Below are 24,694 nucleotides of genomic sequence, written 5' to 3'. Positions count from 1 at the left end.
TTCCTCTCTCCTGAGGAAGAATTCACCCTGCATATGGATATGTAACTAAGACCCTGAATAAAGCCTAACCCTTGTTTGACTCTGGAAAGTCTCTTCTCTCAATACATTTATCCGGATGGCCTCCAAGGACCTGCAAAAGGTAAGAAGACTCGGGTAGCTCTCGGCCTCTAGGCCGAACAGTAAAGCAAGAAAAATACCACCTTTCCTGTGCATGTGTGTGCACACAAACACACAGACATCCTCTCGGAGGGGTGCATTCTACAAGAGTCCTCCAATCTATCCTTCATAAAAATCATGGATTTTGAAATGGAAAAGATCCTTACTGGTCAACTTCCCTCTTTTTTTTTTTTTTTTTGCGGATGAAGAAATTAAGGGAGGAAGTAAGTTTCCCAAAAAACCAGAAATAGGACTCAAATTCAGGTCCTCTGACTCCAAATTCTTACCCATATCCTCTTAATTTCCCTGTCTTTCTCCAAGACTTGGTTCAAACCTGACCTTGTGCAGGGCAGATGTCCTTGTCTCCTCACTAATTAATGTCTTTCCCTCCCATGTTATCTTTAATTTTCTCTGCCTCTATCTCCAATGTAGTCAGTTACTGGCATGTTTTTCTTGAGGACAGACACTGTTTTCACCTTTCTTTTGTATCCCTAGTGGTTAGCACAGTGCTAGGCACACAGTGTTTAATAAATGCTTGTTGATTGATCTTTATAATCTAGTGCACTTCACTGCCAGATATACTATCTTTAAACATAGATCTGATCAATACAGTCTGTTTAAAACCTCCGAACGGCTTCACACCGCCTACTGAATAAAGTCTGCACTGCTTAGTCTGGCATTCGAAGTTTTTCACAATACCATATACTGCCTGATCTTTCCAGCGTCTTCTCATACCACTCCCTTCTAGCACTTTCATTTCCTCTATGTATGTCCCATTCTCTCCCATCTTTTTGCTCATGCTAATAATGAGCAATCACAGCACTTTGAGGTTTGCAAAGCACTTTGTCCACACTATTTACCCTCACAATAATCCCAGGAAGTAGGTGTTATTGTCATCTCCACTTTGCAGGTGAGAAAACTGAGGCAGATAGAGGCTAAGTGACTTCCCTAGGGTCATACAGCCAGTAAGCATCTAAAGCTAGATTTGATCTCGGGTCTTCATGATTTCAGGTCTGGGGCTTTATCCAATGTGCTGCCTCATGTGGTTCCCTATGTTTGTCACCAGCTGAAATCCAACCCATTCTTTCACATCCAATTGAAATGTCCCCTAGTCCACAAATCCCTTCCCAGATGTTCCATACCAGTAACAATTACTTCCCCCTTGAGTACTGACTAGGACACACAGATTATCTTTCCATGTGTCATATCTTTCCTCCACTAGACTATAAGAGCCACTTTCCCCTTTCTCTTGCTCCCCAGCTCTCTATTGCTTCTAGAATAAAGGGCGAAGTTCTCCACATGGCAATTAAAGCCCTTCACAGTCTGGTCTTTCCCAAGTACACTGCATACTCTTCCCCTTCATACACTCCTCTTTACAGACAAACTGCTATTCTAGATGTTCCCCAAACTTGGCTTTGCATCTCTTCCCTTAAGGGTCTGTGCGTGGTTGGTAGGCACTCCCATCACAGCGCCTGCAACATGTCACTTGTTTCAAGGCTCAGATCATCTGCCACTGCTCCTGGGAAGCCTTTTGCAATCCCCTTAGCTGTTAATTTTCTTTTTTTCTTCAAATAGTCATAACAGCTAATATTTACATATCGCCTAAAGGTTTGAAAAGCTTCTCATATATATAACTATATATTATGTAAATAATATCAATAACCTTAAAAATATCAAAAATGATAATATATTTACAAGTCTATTATATCTATAAATATAGATCTACAAAGTTTCTCACGTATAATTAAATATTAGATAAATATAAAAATTATAATGCTTACAAATCTACATCCATAAATATAAATTATAATGTATTTATAAATATATTACATATACAAATAATACGTGTTATATATGTACAACCTAGTACGGTAACACTGTAGATAATTATGAAATACTTTCTAAATTGTAGACTCGTTATATGCTATTTTGTTTATATCTGTCCGCCTGTTGGATTTCCCAGCAAGACTGAGTTCCATGACCGAGCCATGTCTTCTGTGATTGTTCTATCTTCCCTGGTGCCTAGGACGTTATTATGCCTCCTGTAGGTGTTTAATTAAAATTTGGTGAAACATAACTGTCAAGTGTTTTTATCATCATGATGACGATGAGGGGGTTAACATAATTTGGCTAGACAATTTAGGATCCCAAACCCTCAGGCTTTATAATGTGGAGCGAAATAGATGCTTAGTCTTAAATAACCTCTGCACTTCAACCAAGTTTAAGGCATTAATTAGGACATTGGAAGGAAAAGGCAACCCTTCCCATAGGCGAGGATGAGGTCAGAAGTGTTTCCTAGGCAATGGCTCCTAGACAGCAGAAAACATACCTTGACTTTCGAGTTTTCTATCAGGTGCTGAGCCATGGATTTTATCAAAACTTCAAAGAAAAACCATGAATACTGAAAAAAGAAAGAAACACAGGGACATATGAAAAACTAACAAGAACATGTCCTGTACAAAAATCTCTGCTTCAGAGTGTCGTCTGGTTGTTTTGTTTCTAAATACAATTACTAAGTGATAGAGGAGAATGAGGTGGCAGGGGCTTGTCTCTGAGTGCAGTTACATCTGTACAGCTCTGGCTTCAGATTCTTGCTTAGACACATGGTGTAGGGGAGTCCCATGACCCCCAGCTGGGTTGGTGGAGCATTACTCCCTAGTCTTGGACTCACACTGGTTTAGCATTAACGTTGCAGAGCTATGATGTTTTCTTTTATTTAAAAATGTTTTATGGGTGTTTTAATGGGTTTTTATTTACGCCACCATCATTCTCACAGAACCTATCCTCGTAACAGAGCAAAGAGTTAAGTAAGACAAAGGACTGACTGAAGTTTTCCTCCCTACCTTGAGGAGCTTATTGCTGGTAAGGAAGTCAGCAGAAGGCTTCAGGATTGTGGTCATGGATTTGGCAAGTTCTTCATGCACAGTCTTATATTCCGAAGCAACATATGGCTCAGCCTTATAAGCATACTTGGGGGAAAGAAAGAAAGCAAAAATGAGATTTTAATAGACCCTATGACCTGATTATAGTCTTGAGGTGAGGTTGATGCAGTGGTTAAAAGTTCCAGAGGAAAAGATCTGCCCCCCAAGAACTGACACATACTGAGCAAGGGAGAGACATGATGGGAATTGGGCAGGGAAGCAGTCAAGTCAGAACTCAGCTTGCCAGAAGTGAGAAATTCAAGTCACAAGTCAACAAACATTTATTAACTGCTTACTATGTGCAAAGCATGAGCACGTGGGGGGCAGGGGAAGGCCCTGGGATATTTCTGAGTAAACATGAAAATAAGAATGTAAGAAACTGTATGCTGAGTCTATCTTTTTGCTTTATTATGTCTCTTACAGTAATGTCAACAGTCATACTGCAGGACAGTTTGGTCATTTATACCCTTATTACTTAAAAACTTATCCAGTATATATTTAAATGTCTCAATAATCTACCATTCATGAAATTTTAAAAATCCTTTCTTTATTTTATTGTAGAACTTCTTTGGATGATTATATTTGTTATATTCTATGTAAAGAAATATCTCATTATTGACACCAAAAAAACAAAAACCCAACAACCTAAACTGAAAAATTTCTTGAAACTTAAAAAGAGGGTTCCCCACTTCTAATATAAACATTAACTGTATAGTATAGACAGTGACATTTATTTTTCAAACATTCATTTTATTTTCAGTTCGAAAGGCTCTCCCTCACTCCACTTTTTCTCCCACCCATAGAGAGAGCACGCAATATGATACTCATACATGTGAAGTCATGCAAAACATATCTCCAGATTAGCCATGTTAAAAAAACAGGCAAGAAAAATAAGGCAAAAAAATATGCTTCCATCTTCACTCAGAGTTCAGCAATTCCTCCACCCTCTTTTTTTTTTCTCCTAAGTATTGGATAAAGAGTATTTTTTAAAATGCATTTAGACACTGAAGAACTCTTTAGCACAAATCTTAAAGAGCCACAGTTTTAAATAGTTTTTGATGAAACCAACTTCAGAAAAGTACCCTAGGAATGAGGATACTTGTTCATGTATTTATGCATTCACTAAATGAACATTTATTAAGCACCTACTATATGCAAGGCGCTATACAAGATGCTAGAAATATAAAGGCAAAATCCAAACAGTCCTTGCCCTCAAGAAATTTGGATTCTATTAGGGAAACAACATGTACTTGGATAGGTAGATCCAAAATATCCACAATTCAATTCCATAGGATTTTTTTTTTGCAAGGGGAGGGCATCAACATACCTTTACATAGGATCTCAAATGGCTCTCCAATCCTTCTTCATGGCACTGGGCAACCACATGGATAATCACTCTAACACCAAAGGGGCAAATAAATCAATGAGCATTAGTGTAGTTCTAACCATAGCTAGTGTTAACAAATTTGTTGAGTAAAATGATGTTTAGGACAGGAAGTATGGAGTAAGTAGAACTTGATGTGAAGCCCTGCTTTTATTCTATATTCTACGGACACAGACTACGGGTAAGTCATTTAACTTCTCAATGCCCCAGGTGATTCTCTCAGATTTTAAGCTGCACAAGTATTCCTGATCTGTATTGGTGCAAGGAATTTCCATACTAGGAGTTCCATAAGTAGATGAAATCCAAGGTGTAGTGTTAAAACAGGACAAAAACCAGGATTCCATGAACACCATATTAAAACAAGAAATGGATGGGAAAAACTACAGTTGTGGATATGAATAGGAGAGGGATAGGGAAGAGATCTGGGATTTCACTAGGATAGGGAACTATGACAAGTTTCCTCCACTGACATACTGAAAGATAGGATTTTTACCTTACCTTGTCACATTGACTGCTACTTCCTCTTGGGTAGTTCTGGTGAGAACTCGGAAGAGCTGATTGAGGATGGTGGGTAAGAAGGCTATCATGACATGACCCTCCATTGCATGAAGACTCTACAGAGAGGGGAGGATAGGGTAGCTATTACTATTTAATGATAAAGCATATGGATATCTACAATAATGGCCACATATATGGTTTATAAAGAGCTCTACAGATATGTCATCTCATCTTATCATCACAAAAACCCTGGGAGATAGGCGCTATTATTATCATCCCCATTTTACAGTGAGGAAACAGAAGTAGACAACGGCTAAGAGATATGTACAAGGTCACATTGTTAGAAAATATTGGAGCCAAATTTGAACTCAAATCTTCCTGACCCCAAGCCCAGCACTCAGTACAGTGTGCCGCCAAGCTTCCATTATATTAAAGGCATTTTTGGATAGGTTTCTACACCTAGGACTGAACCCTCCCTTGTACCTAAGAAAAATATTATGACAATTGAATACTATAATCTTCCCTTGTAGTTCCCCAAATCTCTGACAAGAGGAGGGAGGTATGTTTCATTATTTATTCTCCAGGAATATTAAGATTTTTCCATTGTAGTCCTGGCTCATATGACCCTCCTAATTCGTTTGCCTCAATTTGCTCATCTGTAAAATGGGAATAGTAACTGCACTTATCTCCCAGGATTCTTTTGAGGATGGAATGAGATAATAATTACAAAGCACTCAGCACAGCGTTTGGCACATAGTAAGTGCTACATAAATTTTAGCTATTATTCTTACGGTGTTTCTCTGAATTTCTCACAGTTGTCTTTTTTATTGCGTGCTAATATTAACATATTACTGTTTATTCAACCATTCCCCAAGTAAAGGGTTACCCAGTTTATTTCCATTTCCTTGAGCCTACAAAAAAGTAGTGAAATAACTATTTTGGTATTTTCTAGATCAGAGGCATTAAACTCATTTCCTGTGGGCTGCCCCCCCAAACCCTAATGATGGTGAAACCAGATTTAAAATGTGATTGGGAAATAGTTAACAAAATAAATAAAAATACAATAAAGATAATGTTAATTTGTGGCTTTTCTAAGTCAATATGCTGCCAAGGATGCATTTCTATTTGAGTCTGACACCACTTAGACTTTTCTTTCTTTCTTTTTTAACTTCTTTGGAGTATGCACCTAAAATGAACTATTCCAACCAAATCTTATTCTATATGCTGGTACTTTTATAAATAAAAATGAAGATATTTCCTTTGAGGAAGAATGAGGTATGAATCTAAAGTTTAAAAGGGTCTTTAGTCAAAATGACATAGGGAGAGGTTTTCAGAACCAAGTTGTTCACATTCCCCTCAGAAAAAGGAAAGAAAAATCACTAAAACATACAATATAAAAAAACTAATTACAAAGGAAATGAAAACCTGCCAAATAAAGAGAACAGTACAATTTTTAAAAAATCCTGTAACAGCAAACCAAACAAGTAAAATGGCCAAGGCAATGCAGATGGATAAACACAACACAACATAGCTTGAAAGAAGTCCTCAGAAGGAAAAATGATTTGTTTAAAGAATTCAAGTGAGAATTAACACTAGTAAAAAAAAAAATCACAAGGGGATGTAAAAGCGCTTATAGAAATGAAACTAAAGCTAGAATTAAAATATATTTAAGAAAGGTTGGGAAGAAATAAAAACAACTGCCAACATGAAGAACATAATAAAAATAAAGGAGTTCTATATGGAAAAGGAAAAGAGATGTTATTGGCAAGCCATCAATTTGAGAAAATCCAATTCACTGTCTTCTGGCCAAGTCCAGCAAATCACTTCATTGTTCTGGCAAATCACATGCTGGGCCCCCTCACCTCCTGCCCAACAAATCACGTAAACCTTCTCTCTTTCCAAACAACACTCTAGGTGGACTTCATAGACTGAGCCTTCCTTGACTAATTTTACCTGATTCTAGCAGCCCCCATAAACACTTAAATAAAAAGCCATCATGATTGCTCTCTTTCCATTGGATGGAAATGATAGGAAAACAGAGTAGATGAGGCATCAAATTGGAACCTGTATAAGAATATGAATTTTATTGAAAGGGGGAAAACAACAAAGGCAGATAATCAGATGGCTGGGACATGGAACATGGGAGAAAAACCTATCATATTCTGTTTCAGAAAGGGCCTTGAGAAATATGTGTATGTATGAAAATAAGAAAACATGAAAAACTGTAGAGTCAGACTAGTGATCCATCCAGTCATAATATTTTGCTTGACAATAAAATCAGGAGACATTCTTCAGGGTAGTATAACTATGTTTTGGCTTCCATTTCTACTAGTATTTGTTTTTTCTCCCTCTATTAAATGATTAGCTTCTCCAAGGCAGGAACAATGCCCTGCTTCCCGTCAGACCTAAGACAGACTTCAGAATAGAATGGGTACTCAATAATTATTGACAAATTGAAGTAAGATTTACATGAAGAAGGATGGCTGTATGAAAGAGGAGGGGGGGGTGTGTGTGAGAAAAGTATGGAAGATGTTAGAGATGGAAAGGGGATGAAGTCAGGAGTAGAACCTGTCACTCCCAACATCATTATTCTTCAAAACACAGGAAAATGAACAAGAATTATTACCATAACATACAAAGATCTTCAAGTCAGTTTCTCATCTCTTAAAAAGAACCCTTACTGAGGTCTCCATTGAAAAAATACCATTTCACGCCCAGACAAAAACCCGCCCAATACCAAGTTTATTTTAAATATATATTTTCTAAAGAGAAAGTCATTTGATACCTTAAGATATTTTACAAGATCATTCCCTAAGGCCTGAGCTCCAGATTCTGTTTTCTGGCAGTACTGAAAAAAGTTATGTAAGTGCTGATCCTAGGAGAGAAGAAAAAAAAATTCATCAAGGTAATGACATTTTCAGAAACAAGTCAAAATGTTTAGCTGAAGAGCCCAGTTGTTTTTACTTTCTGTTAAAAATGCTTGATGCTAAGAAAAATGCAACTGCTTTTTTTCATTTTTAGGAAGAGAAACATTTTCATTCTTAAAGAATGCATGATCAATAATGCTTTATGACACTATGAAAATGATAAATAAGAACCACCACCAAGCACATTAAATTTTTCTAAGAAATCTCAAAAAAGGGGAAATTTTCTTTTTATCTGTACATTTTATTTCTATCCACACTTATCCATAGCTAATGATTTAAAGCCAATGGTGTACATTTTTTTTACTTTGCTCTACTAAAAGAACAAATAAACATGAGCTTAATGAAGATAGTTTATACAGTAGAATAAAAAGTAAGATTTTGTTTTCCAGAAGAACATGTGACTATATTCTATTCATTTTACCAGAGTATCATTTACCTGAGTATATACAGTAGAAACTAGATGTGTTGAAACTCTCAACAGTGGCTTGCCTCCATCCACCCATTTAATTTCCGGCCCATGATGCTGAATGAATATGGAAAACAGAAAATATTAACACAACTCAGTTATCTTATTTAAAATGATAAAAACATAGAATTTTAGATCTGAAGAGGATCTTCAGAGGAGGTAAAAAGGCTTCAATAAAAAGTGAGTGACTCACTCAGAATGACAAAGTCTTAGTAAAATGGGAATTAAACAAAAACTAAATCTGACTTCAAATATGGTACTCATTCCACTTTTTTTCCAGGTCACTCTTGAATTTAGCCAGTTAGCTGGCCATGTCATTTTAATGCTGGGTTGAGAATATGTATAATCCCCACACTATATGTAAGTTAACATAATTTAGCACAGTGGAGAATACTGAAAATTTGGGGAGTAAATATGTCTGGCTCTGCAAATAAGTCATTTAAATATCTGCCCATGTATTTAACATTTGTAATTTAAATTTTTTTGTTTATAAACTACAAAAATAACAGATATTTATATAGGAACTATGTTTGAAAGCACTTTACATATATTAACTCAGCTGAATCTAAAAATAACACTGTGAGGAAGATAGTATACCTATTGCTATACCCATCTTACAGATAAGAAAAATTAGGTTCCTAGAAGTTCAATACTGTGTCTACAATTATACAATCAGTAAGTGTTTGAGGCAGGATCTAAATCCAGATCTTTTTGATTCTAAATTCAACACTCTATTTACCCTGTCACTTCTGCCTCCTGGAAAAAATATCACTTACATTCATCTTAGGGATACACTATGGGATACCACAGTGCCAATTAGGTACGGCCAAATGCAAAAATAACAGCAAAAAAGAAACCTCTAAGGACGGTTTGAAAATAGCTGAAATAGTACATACACTTAGAAAGAGGTATACTAGTAATATAAATGGAGACTTTCAAGAAAGCCTATTAAATGTATTTGTGAAACAGTCAAGCCCTGCTGAATTAGAAAAGCAAACAGAGAACTAGACCATTAGTTTTTTCACGTGGCTTATCTGAAGCCAGGGCCAAAAATCCTAACGATGGTGAATGACTTTTGGGCAGGGCCCTTTAGCAGAGAGTCCACCACATATCCATGAAGGGACAAACACTGAGTAAGACAGATATTTCTATTTTACTGCAAAGGCTCCTCTGGGATAGCTACCCTAAAACATTCCAAAAGTAATGCTGGCCTAGCCCCAGAGATCATATTAACATTATCAGCATTGTCTGCTTCTTCTCCTACTCTCCTGTAATATGAATAATTGAAAATGAAACGCCACTCCCTCTTGTCTCAAGCACTGTGTGGTCTTTGACATGCTCTGATGAAACATGAACAAAAAAACATCCCTTGGGATCTTATACCTTGCCCATTCCAAGCTCTTGGTAGCCAAGGTAGCCAGATGGAAGATTAGCCGATACAGGAATGTGTTGCTCACTAGTAACCACCCTTCCGTCTTTCAGGAGGGGAAGCCAAGAGTATCCAACTGGAAGAAAAGGAGGAAAGGTCAGTTTCAAATGAAAAGTTGTTATGCAAAGGTGCTCGGTCTGTAATGAATCTCTTTTGCCGTTGGTAAGTGATTACTGCATGCAGAGAACTGTGCCAGGCACTAAGAGAGATACATAGATTAACTAAGACAAAGTCTCTGTCCTCATGGGACTCATAATCTAGAGGGAGGTCATCATACATACACATATAATTATAATAATAAATATACAAGGTAAGTATGTAAGCAGGGTATAAAGAAATGCTAGGTGACCTCAGATGGTGGGTGAGAGAATCATTACTGTCTACGGGGACCAAGGAAGGCCACATTTGTAGAATAATTAGCATCTAAGCTGGACCTTAAAGGACAGGTAAGGTGTCAGTATGCAGAGAAGGCAGAGGAATGCCATATACTAAGAACATATAGACAAAGGCATGGAGGTTGAATGGTATAGGACTAGGATGGGGAAGGCAAGTAGTTCAGTCTGAGAATAGTGCATGTAGAGGAAAGTAGTATGAGATTAGGCTGGAAAAGTGGGGAAGGATCCTGAGTGCCAAAGAATTTTAAAAAATTTCCATTGGCAACAGAGAATCAATCTTTCTTTTACAGCAGAAAAGATTTATAAATTAGAATAGAAGGCAGAGACTCCTGAACACGAGCCTATAAAGGCATTTTTAATAGGTGTTTTGCTTTTTCAGGCTAAGAATTTAAAATCACATTTTGCAAAATGCTAACAAAAGACCAGGTGAGCCACTTCTGCACACTGCAAATATTAAAATATTATAGCAAAAAATGTTTTTAGTCAGCCCCAAAAGAGTTTCCAAACAAAACAAGAAAATGATCTGAGAAGCAAACTTAAAATGACCAAAATAAGACATTGGTAGACCAAACCTTGTGTTTCAACAACATCTTTCTTCTTGGTGCTCCCTTTACTGGAATTATCACAGCTGACGTGGTAGAAAGTGAATAATAAATGGTGCTTTTCGTGGAGCTGTGTGGGCAATTCTATTTTAATCTGAAAACACAAGAAGGAGAATACCAGAGCTATTGATTCCCCCCAAACAATTAACAAAAATTCCTGGCCAGCACAGTGGCACAACATACATGTCACTCACAGCTTAAACACGCACTTATTCTCTGTCTCCTTGTTCAACACTTCCATTCAAAGACCTCAGACTGGGCTGGAGGAGAAATAAATACTCCTTCAGCCCAAAAGCAGAAACAGGTGAGAAACTAACTAATAACCTTGACTTAGAAAGATATTTGCGCAGTGCCTGGGCACACAGTAGGTTGCTTAATAAATGGTGACTGATTAATGAATGGATTGATATTTAAATGGAAAAAAGCAGCACAGTCGCTTCACACAGTCAAGGTTATGTCAAGGTATGGCAAAAAAGAACTTAGGGGAACAGGCGGTTTTTAATAGAAGTTCTCCAATAATTTTAATTCTGCGTGTTCTAATTACAATAATGAGGAGTGAGGACTAGTGGGTAGGTCTCAGAGACTTTGGAAGACCTGGCCTAAAGCATCTCTTGAACAACTGTTGAGTACTGTTAATGAAGGGAATGGGGTATAGAAAGTTATCTTGCCCTACAGGACAAAAGAGAAGATGGGGATAAGGGAAGGGAGGGATGATAGAAGGGAGGGCAGATTGGTGATAGGGGTAATTAGAATGCTCGGCGTTTTGGGGTGGAGGGAGGGAGAAATGGGGAGAAAATTTGGAACCCAAAATTTTGTGGAAATGAATGTTGAAAGCTTAAATAAGTAAATTTTTTAAAAAAAGCATCTCGACACGTTGTAGTAGCTGTATAACTCTGGGTAAATTACTTGGTCTCTTAGCGCAGAGGAAGGAAATCTCTTAAGACTAAAAAGTAAAATTCTGCTTTGGTAGAGGGAGCTCCCCATGGGAGCTTCTCAATCTGATTAAATCAGGCGTTTGGGTATCTCCCCCTATCCTATCCCTGCCCAAATTAAAGGAACTCCAACATGAGCAAAGTTCTGAGGTGAAGATAACTGAAATTCCAAGTTAAGAAACATAAGCATTTAATTTATCTTGAGCCCTGGGGTCACTTTTTCCCAAGTGGGCACTGAAGAAAACTACCCAAAACTGGTTTAAACCCATTTTAATCTTAAGAACCTCCCTTACCTCATCATAAAGTTCTGGGTTTTGGTGATGATGTAAAACAGCTGCAGAAGAGCTTCGGGTAAATACGGGCCCACCAGGTCTGCCATAGATGCACTAAAAGAGAGGAAAGAGAGGAAACGCATTTGGAAACAGAGATGCCATTTTTTAAAATCAGGGTTTGAAGACCGAGGGAATGTAAATTATTCCCTAAAGAAACAGGAGCCCTTAAAAAAGAAATTCAAAGCAGCAGCATATTAAATAATGACACAATCCTCTTCTTACCAATCATTAATTTTGCTGTTATTAATACTGGTAATAATATTATAATTAATATCAATAATATTAATCCTGGATTAATTATATTAATTTCTTATTAATCATTAATATGGAGTGACATTTATTTCGTTGGTTTATATTGAGTAAAGCTAATTAAGCACCCATTAAAGATGCTCATCATTAGATAAAAGGAAATGGTGAGTTACACATAATTTTTTTTAGCTAACTAGCATTTACACAGTGCTTTTAAAGTCTGCAGAGCACCTTACAAATACTATTCTATTATCTCATCTCACTATCTCATCTCATTACAACTACCCCAAGACGGCAGCGGGCAGGGGAAGAATTATTATCATTCCCATTTTGGAGATGAGGAAACTGAGGCAGGCAGAGGTTAAACAACTTATAGTTAGTAAGTATCTGAGGCTGGATTTGAACTCAGGTCTTCTGACTTCAACTGCAGTGCTCTATCTGCCGTATCTCCTAGCCACCCATAAATGGGCTAAATTTGAAATGAGTCGATTTTGCTTTTATTTTTACTTTTTACTTCTCAATATTTATTTTTATTATTTCTGTGGGTACATATGTTTAAATATATATGTACATATACACAGACATATATATTTTTATTTACATATGTCTTCCCATGGAAGAACTCCTTCTATGAAAATAGATTAAATTATGTAATTATATGGAAATCAAATACATGTAATAATATACATTTTCTTCACATAGTGTCTGAGACAAAATTGGACAGTAATTCTTCTGTAACAGACTCCCTCACTCAAAGCCACTGGCATTTTTCATGTTTGCACTTGAGTTCAGAAAACCTTGCTTCATTCATAATAGAGCACTCTCAACTCTACACTATGAAGATCCTAGCCAGCTGACAGGCCATATCATGCCCCATGACTGGCTGAAGGCCTTTGATGACAAGCTTCACCCAAGATGGGGGAAAAAAGGGGAGCATGGGTATGGAGGGGTAATGGTAAAAGCCAAAAATTCCTTATACTGTGTTTTAAAAATGAGACTTTAGTGTCTTGGGGGTCAAGATTCCTTCTTAACACTTCCCTTTCCTCTAGGGTCTTGCTACCTATGTACCTTTCCCCCCACCCTTCCTTCCCACTCTGGGGCTTCCCAGAATGAAGGTGAAAACACTACAAAATCCCCAAACCCTCCCTTACTTCCTGCCTCAAGAGACCCTTCCTATCCCAAAGCCTGCGTAGGACAGAAAATTGGGACTGGATCTGGTAGGAAAAGGATTTAGATTTGAATCCTGCATCTGAAATGGGCTAGTTGCTAAAACCTGGGCAACTCACTTAACCAGAGTCTTACTTTCCTCATCTGTAAAAAAAGGATGAAGCTCCTCACACTACCATAGTTCATAGGGTTGGTGTAAGGAAACAACTAGGGAATGGCTGAACAAATTATGACATATGCATGTGATGAAATATTATTATATAATGAATAATTCTTTGGAAATATTTCTGTGGTTTCTTTGTTAATATCTTGTTGAACATTTTTGTTTTGACGTTTGTTGGTAAAAATTGGTCTATGGTTCTCTTTCTCTGCTTCATCCCTTTTTATTCATAAAGGAAATTTGGAAAAAAAAAAAACCCACCAAACCAATTATTATTATGTAGCATGGTAAAACAAAGAGTACTAGATTTGGGATCCAAGGACCTGAATAGGAATCTCATCTCATTCATTTACCAGCTGTATGAAATAGGGCTGGTCCAGTGATGGGAAACCTTCAGCCTTAAGGCCACATATGGCCTTCTAAATCCCTCAATGTGGCCTTTTGATTGAATCCAAATCCATATTTAAGGATTTAGAAGACCACGTGTGGCCTTAAGGCCACAGGTTCTTCCACTCCCTCCCCAGTCATTTAATTTCCCCAGGCCTTAACTACTTCATCTGTAAAATGAGAAGGTTAGAATGAATGAGCATTTAAGTCTCTCCCACATGATCAAAGATACTGAAGAAAAAAACCTTGAGAGGCTGAGAATCCTCTTCATCCGAATCTTTAAACTCAATGCAGATTGCAATATTCCTGGCCTACAATAGAACAAGAAACATACATGAAATCAGAGGTGGCATGTGTTGAGAAGCAAGATTACAGGGAAGCCCAAATCTGAAAAGCAACTTTGGAGCCCACTGCCAGGATTCAGAAACCTTTTTCACTCACCTTTGCAAAAGACTTTTGACTGTCATATTTCAAGGACTTGGGATAAACATAAAGGTGATTATTGTAGATGGTGAAAGGCTGAGTATGTTTTGGTATGCAGGGAACAAACTCTTCTACTTCAAACGTGACTAGAGTTTTGGTACTGTGTTCAAACTGTTTCATGGGAATGTAGGATGAATTAACATAATCTGAAAACATATTAAAAACAAACAAAATTGAAGCGAAAACCAAACTGACCAAAAACGTGTCTGGTTCCAATAGAGAATTTATACTTACTGGGAAAATCTGAAGAAACGTTATCAATTGTAATGTCTAGGTTGCCTAAAATAACAGGTAATTTGGCCATCTTCTCAGGTCTAGAGGAGAGAATAAGAGAAAAATGCAAAATTTAAAAGGTGAATTCCAAAGCTGACTCTGAAAAGAATATATGGAAAAGTAAGGAAAAGTATCCATTAAGAATCAAAACTATTCATCTAATTTTCCAATGATTGTGAGAAAAGAATTACAAGTCTATTAACATCTGACTTAACTGCCACTACCGGAGAATGACAAGTGAATTTCCCCAGACATATTATAGTCCTTTAAACACTGATATTTCTTTCATTTCCAACATTTTATACATAGCTTCCTAAAACATGTGACACATTTCCCCAATTCATAAGCCAAATTAATCAACATGAATTTAATAAATGGTTGTTTTGTACCAGAAACTTTGAATACAAAGATAAAAATGAAATAATCCCTGTCCTGAAAGAAATTATGTTCTGAGAGGAAAAATATATACACAAACAAACAGAAAGAATGTATAAAGGAAATTACGTGTGTGTATGTGTATATGTATTTGTATATGCATATATACACATGTGTATACATATATGTGTATAGTGTGTATACATACACACACATATGAATACAAGATACTAGCAGCTAGGGCTGTCAGGAAAGGTCTCATGTAAGAGAGTGACACTTGATCTGAGTTTTTGAAGGAAACTAGTTATTTTAAAGAGGCAGCGGTGAGGGGAGGGTGTTTTCAAGGTACAGGGTTGTGTAGGGCTTGTCTGTAAAGCTACAGAGACAGAAGATGGAGCATCATTTGTGAGGAACAGGGACGTTGTTTTAAAAAGTCCAACAACCAGATGGTATTTTCTTTACCAATATGAGCAAAAAATTCAAGAAAGGGAGTAGTGAATTTATTCCAGGCAACCTGACCTTGGTATTCTCGAGGCCCCAGAACCCCTTCATCAATAGGGTAATCTACTTGGAAAAACAGGACACAAATATAATGGTTGTCACATAAGAGAGTTTCTGACTGAGCCACTGAGGAGCTTCTGGAAGAGTGGCCTGTGCTTTAGGAAACACTTGGACAAATGTGAGAAGGATGGAGCAGGGAGGGGAGAGGCATTAGGAAGCTCGGGTAATGGTCCAGAGGAGAAGTGATGAGGTTCTACATGAGGGAGGTGGTCATGGTAGTTAGAATCTCCTCTGTCTCCTCCCTCCAATGTCAGCATGTCCTGATGTTTTACATTACTTACAAATCTAAGTCAACAGACTCAAGGGTGACCCAAAGCCCCTCCTACCGTGTACATCTTGTGACAGGTATTTTCCTTTACACTGAGGGCCTTTTCAGCTTTACTTCTGCATTTCTGTCTCCATTATGGATAGTCTCCATTGCTAGAAATGAGCAATTATTCTAAGTGCTTTGGAACTATACAGCACTAAGTTACAAAATGTAAGTTATTCATGTTGGTATGGGGTCGTGTGTGTGTATGCGTGTGTATGTGACAGAGAGAGAGACAGAGAGGCAGAGAGACAGAGAGAGACAGAGACAGAGAGACAGAGAGAGAGAAACAGAAAAAGAGAGAGAAGGGGGGGAGAGAGGGAGAGGGAGAAAGAGAAAAAAAAATATTTCTACAAAAACTTTTGAAAAAATTAGCTTTCAGTTTGTATAGCTTCACTTTGTATACAAAATACATTTGAAAATGTTCACATCTGGGGCATCTTTCCCAGTCTTATGGACCAGCTTTTCAAATGTGTTCTGTTAGACATAAGGTATGCAAAAGAGACACTGGTGGAGTTCTGAATTCCTAGGTATTTCAAAAGTAGCATGACAATAGTATAAGGTTAAAGTAAGCTGTCATCACCAAAGGAGATAAATTTCCCCAGGACTGGGCCCCATCTTCTACCCCAGTAGTGGGTACTCCTACCTTTCTGATGCCAACCACTGGGTACTCAAAAATCCTAACTGAGCTTACAAAGTAAAATTACATGTTAATGTTGCATTGTCTGAACACACTTGCAATAAACGACCTGTCTGGGGCATAAGAGACCTAATTACAAGTAAAAAAAAAAATCTGTTTTTGCAGCCCTGGTCCTGGGGTCACACAGATGCAACTCCTTTCTAAGGAAAAATAATATTTCCTATACTCCCACTAACCACACATCCTGGCTGACCCAATACAGAAGGGGGAAAGCAACTCAAAAACTATCCAAAGCATGTTCTATATTTTTGTTCATTTGTTTTTTCAGCCTCTTTCTCCTTTTCTATTTCCTGTATAGACCCACAGCTCAGGAAAGCAGCAAACTAGTTTCTTGGGCAAGGTTTTGGTTTTTTTTTTAAAGTCAATTGCATAGCATAGTCCTAAAAGGAAATACACTCTTTAGAAGCTATTGTTTAAAGAAGAGAGAAAATAGAAAATACAAATTTAAGCCACCTTGGATAATTGGATCCTTTTTTTTTGTCAGAACTGAACCGCTTGATACATGTAACCAAGAACTTCATTATGCATACAAGGTTCACAAATGCATGCAAATCCAGATAGTACTTTACAAGCAAACAGAGAGGTGTTTTAAATCTTGCTAGTCAATGTCACAGAATTAAGGTAAGTTAATATTTTATGGAAAAATTCTTATTATGGAGACTGCTGCTTAGGAGCTATCAGGTTTTCCACAGGATTAAGACAGGATGGGAACAGAGAGTAAGGATATCACAAACCTATAAAGAATAAATTATACAGATTTGGATCTAGCTACGTAAAAGTCAACAGTACCCGTCAGTAGGGAGGAAATTACTACTATCATGTAATACCTGCAGGAGTCCTTGCCCAATATTCCTCAGGTTACCTTCCAACTGTTCTGTTATATAGTTTGTATGTATCTATTCATCCATTCATTCATTTATACAATGGGGCTAAGTGACTTCCCAGGGTGACACAGCTAGTAAGTATCAGGCTGGATTTGAACTTGGGTCCTCCTGACTTCAGGACCAATGTTCTATCCACTGCGCCACCTCCCCCTCTTTCCTAAGACAAAACTATAAAAGTCATGTCTCTATAGTTAGAATGTAAACTCCTTGAGTAGGGAATGCGTTCTATTTTTTTTTCTTTGTATCCCTAATGTTCATTGATTGATTGATTCATACCTATTCAAATCTTTTACAGGACTGTTGTAGGAAAAGCACTTTGTAAGTCTTAAAGGAGCAGGCAAATCTATGTCTGTACTATTTTTAGCCTATTATAAAAAGCCTCCCAAGAGGTCTTCCCATCTCTAGTTGCTATCACCTTTGATCCATTTTAAAGACCACTGCCAGAAGAATTTTCTTTGGGCATAATGGTCATGCTATTCCTCTGCTCAGTATTCTTACTGACCACTGAGTGAGGCTTAGACTGTCTTGGCTGGGATGTAAGGCCCCCCAGAATCAGGCACCACTTACCTACGCAAAAGAGAGGGAGGGAAAATGAGAACGAGAGAGAGAAAGTGGGGATAGGGTGGAATAAAGAACAAATTTCATAGACAATTGGTTCCTGTTAGCATTATGCCTTAGACTTCCTCTCTGGGTAGGAATGGTGGATAAATATGGACACTTTAAGGTGGAAGTTAGGGTCAAAACTGCAAAGGAACATGGAGACAAAAGCAATCGTTTTCCACTGCTTTTGTGCCAGGGTCTCTTATGATACCCATGTTCAATCATTAAAGATTGCTTTTTTCCCCTCCAAAATAGGAAAATAAATACAAGAGTTTGAACTCACTTCCGGAAGTCTGCTAGTAACTTAAGCATGTCTTCGTTTGATAGCTTATTGTTGTCTTGTCTGTAGAGTGCAGAAAATCGAGCATTTTTGTCAAGGTTTCCAGAAGAGTCTTTAAACAACGTTCTGAAATATCAAAGTAGCAAGCTTTAAAATAGGTTATGGCAAGCCAAAACAAACATAGCAACTGAACACTAGTATCCAAATGAAGAACCATTATTATTCTACTAACTATAACCAAGAAAGATTTAATTATGTGAGGACGTGGCAGATTGATATAGAAGGACCAATAGTACTTCATTTACATAGGAAACTCCAGGGTGACAGTGAATGGTTTGTGTTTATGAAACAATGTGCAGCCAACTCCTTATGGTACGGATGACCACAATGGGGATTAGCTGCAGCCTTCCCATAGTTGATTCCTAGTCCCTCCTTGCTTTCCTGTTCAAGATCCCTTACATTCTAAGTTTCCTTCACTTTTCCAGTCATCACACAATACCAGTAGGAGTTGTTCTGTTATAAAACAATGGCCCATAAATGCATGCTGGCCAAGAGATAGTCTCAATGACAAGCTGGAGATGTAATCGTTTCCTAAAACTAATAGGACCACAGATTTAGTGCAGGAAGGAATTTTAAAGGATATCTGGTTCAGGGGAGGGGAACCTGTAGCCTCAAGGCCACATGTGGCTTTTGCCATTCAAGGGCCACACTTGAGGACATGTGGCCCCAAGGCCGTAGGTTTCCTATCCTTGATCTAGCCTAACCCCCAGTTTACAGAGAAGGATTACAGTTACAGAGAAGGGTTTGCCCAAAGTCATGTGGCTAATAAGTTGTTGTTGGTCAGACTAATTCTTCATGACCCCACTTGGGGTTTTCTTGGCACAGACAATGGAGTGGTTTACCATTTTCTTCTCCAGGTCATTTGACAGATGAGAAAACTGAGGCAAGTAGGGTTAAGTGATCTACCCAGGGTCACACAGCCAATAATTTTCTACGGCCACATTTGAACTCAGATCTCTCTGACTCTACACCTAGCACTCTGTCTACTGTGCCAGAAGAACCAGAATCAGAACCCAGGTCTTCTGACTCCAAATCTGATGCCTTTTCCATTGCATCACAAAGTTTCAACTTTGGAGAAAACAGTTTGCCTCAAACACAAGCACCCCAGAGAACCGCATCAAGATGAAGTGAGAATGTTACTAAAGACAGTTAAGAGCTGGCCAGTGAAATATTTTATAGGCATGAATCTTACCTCGCTGCCCAAGCAAATGGCATCCTGTATTGCCCTAGTCTTTGGCATGCCTGCTTAGCATTTTTCAGCACCTTCTGGGCAACCTGCAGGAAATCAAAGTAAAGTCAAGAAGTAAGAAAATGGTAGCAAAACATGGACAACGTCATAGACGTAGAGACAAAGAACTGCATTGCAAAGGAGAATTACGAAGACAGAAAACAGTGAAGATTTATCCTCTGAACCCTAGAAATAGCACTACAAACCTGAAAAGAAATTCACTTTTTTATAAATGGATGTGGAAAGATTTATGCACTCTGCAGCCACAGATCTTTTCAAAAGGTATTAGATAGGAAGAATCCAGGAGCATGCTGGAGCTAGATCAAACCAGCTTGCAAAAGCTGATTTGTTAAATTTTCCAAGTGGGCATTTGCACCTTAAAAATCAGCAAACACTGTAAATCAGGACTGGAATTATCATTTGCTGATTTTTAAAAAATCTCTTTTATCTCTCTGGGCATTTGTAAAATGAAGCAGCTGAATTACATGCTCCTTAAGGTGATTGTCAGCCTTAAAATCCTACAAAAATCACATACTGGAAACTATTCTCATGAGGGGACAAGACTAGCATAGACTCACAAAACTGGAATTAATGTTCTGGGGGGGTAGTCTTCTAATTTCTTTTGCCAAGATGAGGGGCTGTAGACAAAACATTAAGTAAAAAACAGGAAAAATCAAAGGGCATTTATTAAACCTCTAGTCATGTGTAGCAAAGAGATGTCTACACGTTTTTTTAACCAATCATCCCCATAGGGCAGGTTAATGCTTAAGCTTTTCTATATAACATGTATTCAGTGAAACCCTGGGAGTCATAAAGCTTCTCTCCCCACCGCAGCTTTTACCAAAAGTTTGTATTCTTATCAGGTGATTGCTATTCCTTGACCGCTGCTTTGCAATAGATTTACGGGCCACAGGAAAGTTATTTCACCATGGAGTGGGTCCTGTTGTCTTAGTGGAGTTCACTTTCCATGGCAAGGGAAGAAAAAGAAAAATTCAAGTGAAACATTTGTCAAACCCTGAAAAACTTTCAATGGAAAGCTTGATAACATAATTTCTACAGTAAATAGTCCCATGAGCAGCAGCGTAACATAAAACTGGTCTGCAGTCAGGTAAACCTAGTGCTGACACATATTAGCTGTGTGACCATGGACAGGTCCCCAGACAACTCTATGTATGTTCCCTACATACATCATACATACTCTGTGTATGATATAGATGAATGGCTCAGCTGTTTTGGTGGAGTGAGTGTTCATACCACAAATTCCCTTACCAATGAAATCACAGGTGTGGACACACCCCAGCCCCCAAAAAAGGATTGCTCTCTGTAGAAGAAAGGATGTGACAAGTCGACAGAAAAGTGGACTTTAAATAGCCCTTGGACACAAATCCCATACATACAGTAAACAGTGTGTTTGATCTTTCACACTCATAGATTATTAATCAGAACATAAAAGAATGTATCATTCTAAGGTTTCACCCTTTTTTAAACATCCCTCCAGGGACTGACTTTTACTATGCTTTAATCAGCCAAAAAGGTTTGCTGTTGGAAATATTGTGGCTAAGGAAACAGCGCCAGGCTGGGTGACCACAAGCACCAAGAAGCCTTCTATTAAATACCTCAAATCCGAGCTAAGATTTCCCCCAGTTCTCTACCCCTTGATGCTGACAAGCTTCTTACATAAGGCACCTTTCCTGCCTTCCTCTTATCCAAATCCAATAAAAAAAAATGACTAATATTGCTGCTAATCTGGTAAACCAGGAGATCATATCACCTCTGCTATTACACTAAAACAGCCAGGATTTGGGGACAGAAAGTGTATGCATCTGACAGTCAGGAGATCTGACTCTTTGGAACCTCAGGTAAGTCACAACTCTTCTAGGCTGCAGCAAAGAGATAAGCGTTTTAGGAGAGTCATTTCTAAGATTCTATGACAAGTCTATAGGGACTTCCCAAGCATATGATGTATGTACAAGTATTCTCTTACCATTCAGCTACTGGGTGCAAACTGCTTCTTCCTTGTACTACCGAGCTACTGTTTAACCCACCCTGCTCCTCTCCAGTCTGCAGTGAAGCTATGCTAGGTCAGTGGCATCAGGGCTAGGAGGAGAAATTCTTTAACTTTCTTTCCTTTGGGGCAACACACACGTTTTATTTTTCCTGGGGCTCTATCTAATGTTACTTACAACTCAGTTTGCTCTCAAATCACAAATCCATTTCCAAGAAGTACATAAACATTCTATTTCACACAAAGCTAGCATCTTCAGCCACATTAAAAAAATTACAGCACATAGAAACAAGGCAGTGAGAGTCTCACTGTACTCTGCCCCCATCAGACTACATATGGAGTGCAGTGTCTAGTCTGCACATCCCATTTTAGGAAGGTTAAAATGAAATTCAAAAGCCAAAAAACAGGATGAAATAGCAAAATAACTGTGTGGAAGTGGATAAAACTTTTTTTAAAAAAATCTGGATATTTTGGTTGATAAAATCTTATCTTTACAAATGCCTTGAAAAGTAGGACCAACAGGACTTGGTTTTTACACACACACACACACACACACACACACACACACACACACACACACACCCCTCCTCTTATTACCAAATTGAAACACAAAGTCAGAAATATCACATGCTAGAGAAAACTTCAGTAAAATGTAATCTCCCTAAAGGTTAAGCCTCCCTTTCATTTTGCTTTGATATTCCCAGTAGCTAACAAAGTGCATGCACAATAAATACATATTGGATTAAATTAGAATGTAAGCAATGCCTCAAAGCTGGCTCTTATTGGGCATTAGGGCTATAAACTTAAAATAAACAAAAGCTTCAGCTTTTCTTTATTCTTTTCCTCATCACAAAGCGTAAGATGTCTCCTACCTTAGATGAGTCTGAACTTTTCATGTATGGCTCAGCACAATGTGTAATGCTTCCCTGGAGGACTTTTTCAATTCTAGCCACAAGAAATATATCAGGATGGGGACACGTGACTGAGAATATTCCCTGCAGTAGAAAAATAATTTTTTTCAATAAAAAACTTATAACGTTACACAAGTCACATACACACAAGTTTCTAAAGCAGTGGGACACATGGACGCATTCTAATTATCAATGGCTGAACAAGTTGTAGCATATGATTGTGATGGAGTACTACTGTGCTATAAGAAATGATGAGTGCAACGATTTTAGAAAAACATGGACAGACTTGCACAAAATGATCAAGAGTGAAATGAGCAGAACCCAAGAAAACACTGTATACAGTGACAGCAACATCGTTGTAAGAACAACTTTGAGCGACTAACTCATTTTGACAATGACAAATACCCAAATTCACAACAAATGACATATGAAGGAAGGCACTATCTCCACCCAGAGAAAGAATTGACAAATAGAAATATGTAGAGAATTTTTTTACATATATGTACATATTTGTGTCTGATGGTAACCATCTGGGGGGCAAGGAAGAAAGAAAAGAAAAAAAAGAAATTTACATGATAACTTTATTATATATTTAAAAGGAATACCAAGGTGTACATAATAGATTTGTAGTTTCATGTGCAATCATCTTTTATTATACTACATTATGGAAATGGTTTCATTATTCCATAAATCAAAAATTAAATAAATAATTAAAAAATTATTGGTATGTCAAACTGGGTAACAAATGGAAAATTTATACTAATTAAAGAAAACACTTGCAAGTTTGGAAGGGGGAAAAGTAAAAAGAAAGCTCTAAATTAAGAAAGAGAAAATGAGTAAGGCCTCTTTTTTCTACTTTACCCTAAGCTGAACTGTTTTTCCTCCACCAGTGATTAATTACATTATCCCTAAATCCATGATGAAGAATGATATGACTCAATATTGGAAATTTAAATTTTATTCCCATTCTTAAGCACCCCGATCTTAATCACAGTTCTCCACTGTGAAACCTTTGTCACATTTATAGTGGTGGGATTTGAAGTGAAAACAGATATAACAAAGAATGAGGGTCCTCCATCTCTAAAGTTGCCCTAATAAGATGGGCATTCACCTCATTAATGAAACACTTTTTTTCATCCATACCTGCTTTGGATACTGCAACATGGCTTCATGAAAGAAATTTTGAATCCTCTGTAAACTGTCTCCACTGCCATTCACCATGTGCTGGGGAGGGCCAGGTAGCATTTGTCTCACTGAGAAGTGGTTCAGATCCACATGAAAATCGGCAGAAATCTTTCTATTATGCTTTATGTCGAACAGTGAGAGGGTCACAAAGAAAGGCTCTACCTGGAAGAGAAGGAACAAAATATTGGTTACCATCTCTATTACCTAACTTGTGAAAAGGAAGCACTGGTTAATGAAGAAATACTGGCGGTACGCTACTAAAGTTGAACATGTGTGTCCTTCCTTAGTTATTTCTATTATACAAGAGGACTACTCTGTGGCCAAAAATGTTTAATTTTGATAGGTACAACAGGAACCAAATTTACAGTACTGTCTGAATCTATTCCTGGTCTATTTATGTGATCCACAGAAAATAAATCATGACTCCAATAAAGCCTTAAATGTAAAACATCAAAAGCATCCAACGTCTTATCATTCACATCCATCTTGACCTTGGAGACTAAACAATGCCCATGACTACATCTGTGCTCATGGCTGTTCTAAAGCATTCCTAACCTCTCTGAGGAGGGAAATGGAGATTCCCAGGCTTAGACAGCCCTGAAAACTGCTTATCATGTTGAAAGGATATGAATGCCTCTGATGCCACACACAAAAAAAGATAGATAAATATTTTCAAAAGCAATTACGTTTGTTGTGGGTCCTTCCTCGTTCTCAGCAACACAGCATTGCAAATTAAAAGACAAATCATTGCACTTGACGAGAATCCTTTTCCCAAACTTCTCTTCAAACGGCTTCACTTCTGGTTCGAGTCCCGTAAAGTCAAGCTTCTTAAAAAGA

General features: G+C 37.8%; 1 protein-coding gene across 14 annotated transcripts in view; it reads right to left on the bottom strand.

The window, feature by feature from the left end:
- The window catches only part of DOCK9 (dedicator of cytokinesis 9), a 352,890-nt gene that overhangs the window by 106,737 nt on the left and 221,459 nt on the right, over positions 1-24,694 (bottom strand). For 13 of the 14 annotated variants that reach the window (XM_072622068.1, XM_072622059.1, XM_072622061.1 and 10 more), the window contains exons 11-27: positions 24,544-24,684; positions 23,816-24,019; positions 22,634-22,756; positions 19,721-19,803; positions 18,472-18,594; positions 14,723-14,802; positions 14,447-14,634; positions 14,251-14,316; positions 12,004-12,096; positions 10,749-10,872; positions 9,736-9,857; positions 8,323-8,409; positions 7,745-7,834; positions 4,960-5,075; positions 4,405-4,474; positions 3,000-3,125; positions 2,486-2,557 (exon numbers count right to left, since the gene is read on the bottom strand). In XM_072622068.1, coding sequence (XP_072478169.1) covers positions 2,486-2,557; positions 3,000-3,125; positions 4,405-4,474; positions 4,960-5,075; positions 7,745-7,834; positions 8,323-8,409; positions 9,736-9,857; positions 10,749-10,872; positions 12,004-12,096; positions 14,251-14,316; positions 14,447-14,634; positions 14,723-14,802; positions 18,472-18,594; positions 19,721-19,803; positions 22,634-22,756; positions 23,816-24,019; positions 24,544-24,684 — 1,908 coding nt within the window. The remainder of the gene's footprint in view (positions 1-2,485; positions 2,558-2,999; positions 3,126-4,404; positions 4,475-4,959; positions 5,076-7,744; positions 7,835-8,322; positions 8,410-9,735; positions 9,858-10,748; positions 10,873-12,003; positions 12,097-14,250; positions 14,317-14,446; positions 14,635-14,722; positions 14,803-18,471; positions 18,595-19,720; positions 19,804-22,633; positions 22,757-23,815; positions 24,020-24,543; positions 24,685-24,694) is intronic. The other variant, XM_072622055.1, reaches the window with a different exon arrangement.

Source organism: Notamacropus eugenii, chromosome 6, assembly GCF_028372415.1.
Source record: "Notamacropus eugenii isolate mMacEug1 chromosome 6, mMacEug1.pri_v2, whole genome shotgun sequence".
NCBI classification, from domain to species: Eukaryota; Metazoa; Chordata; class Mammalia; order Diprotodontia; family Macropodidae; genus Notamacropus; species Notamacropus eugenii.
Note: the sequence above shows the minus strand (reverse complement) of the source record. Positions and strands in the feature narration are given on the sequence as shown.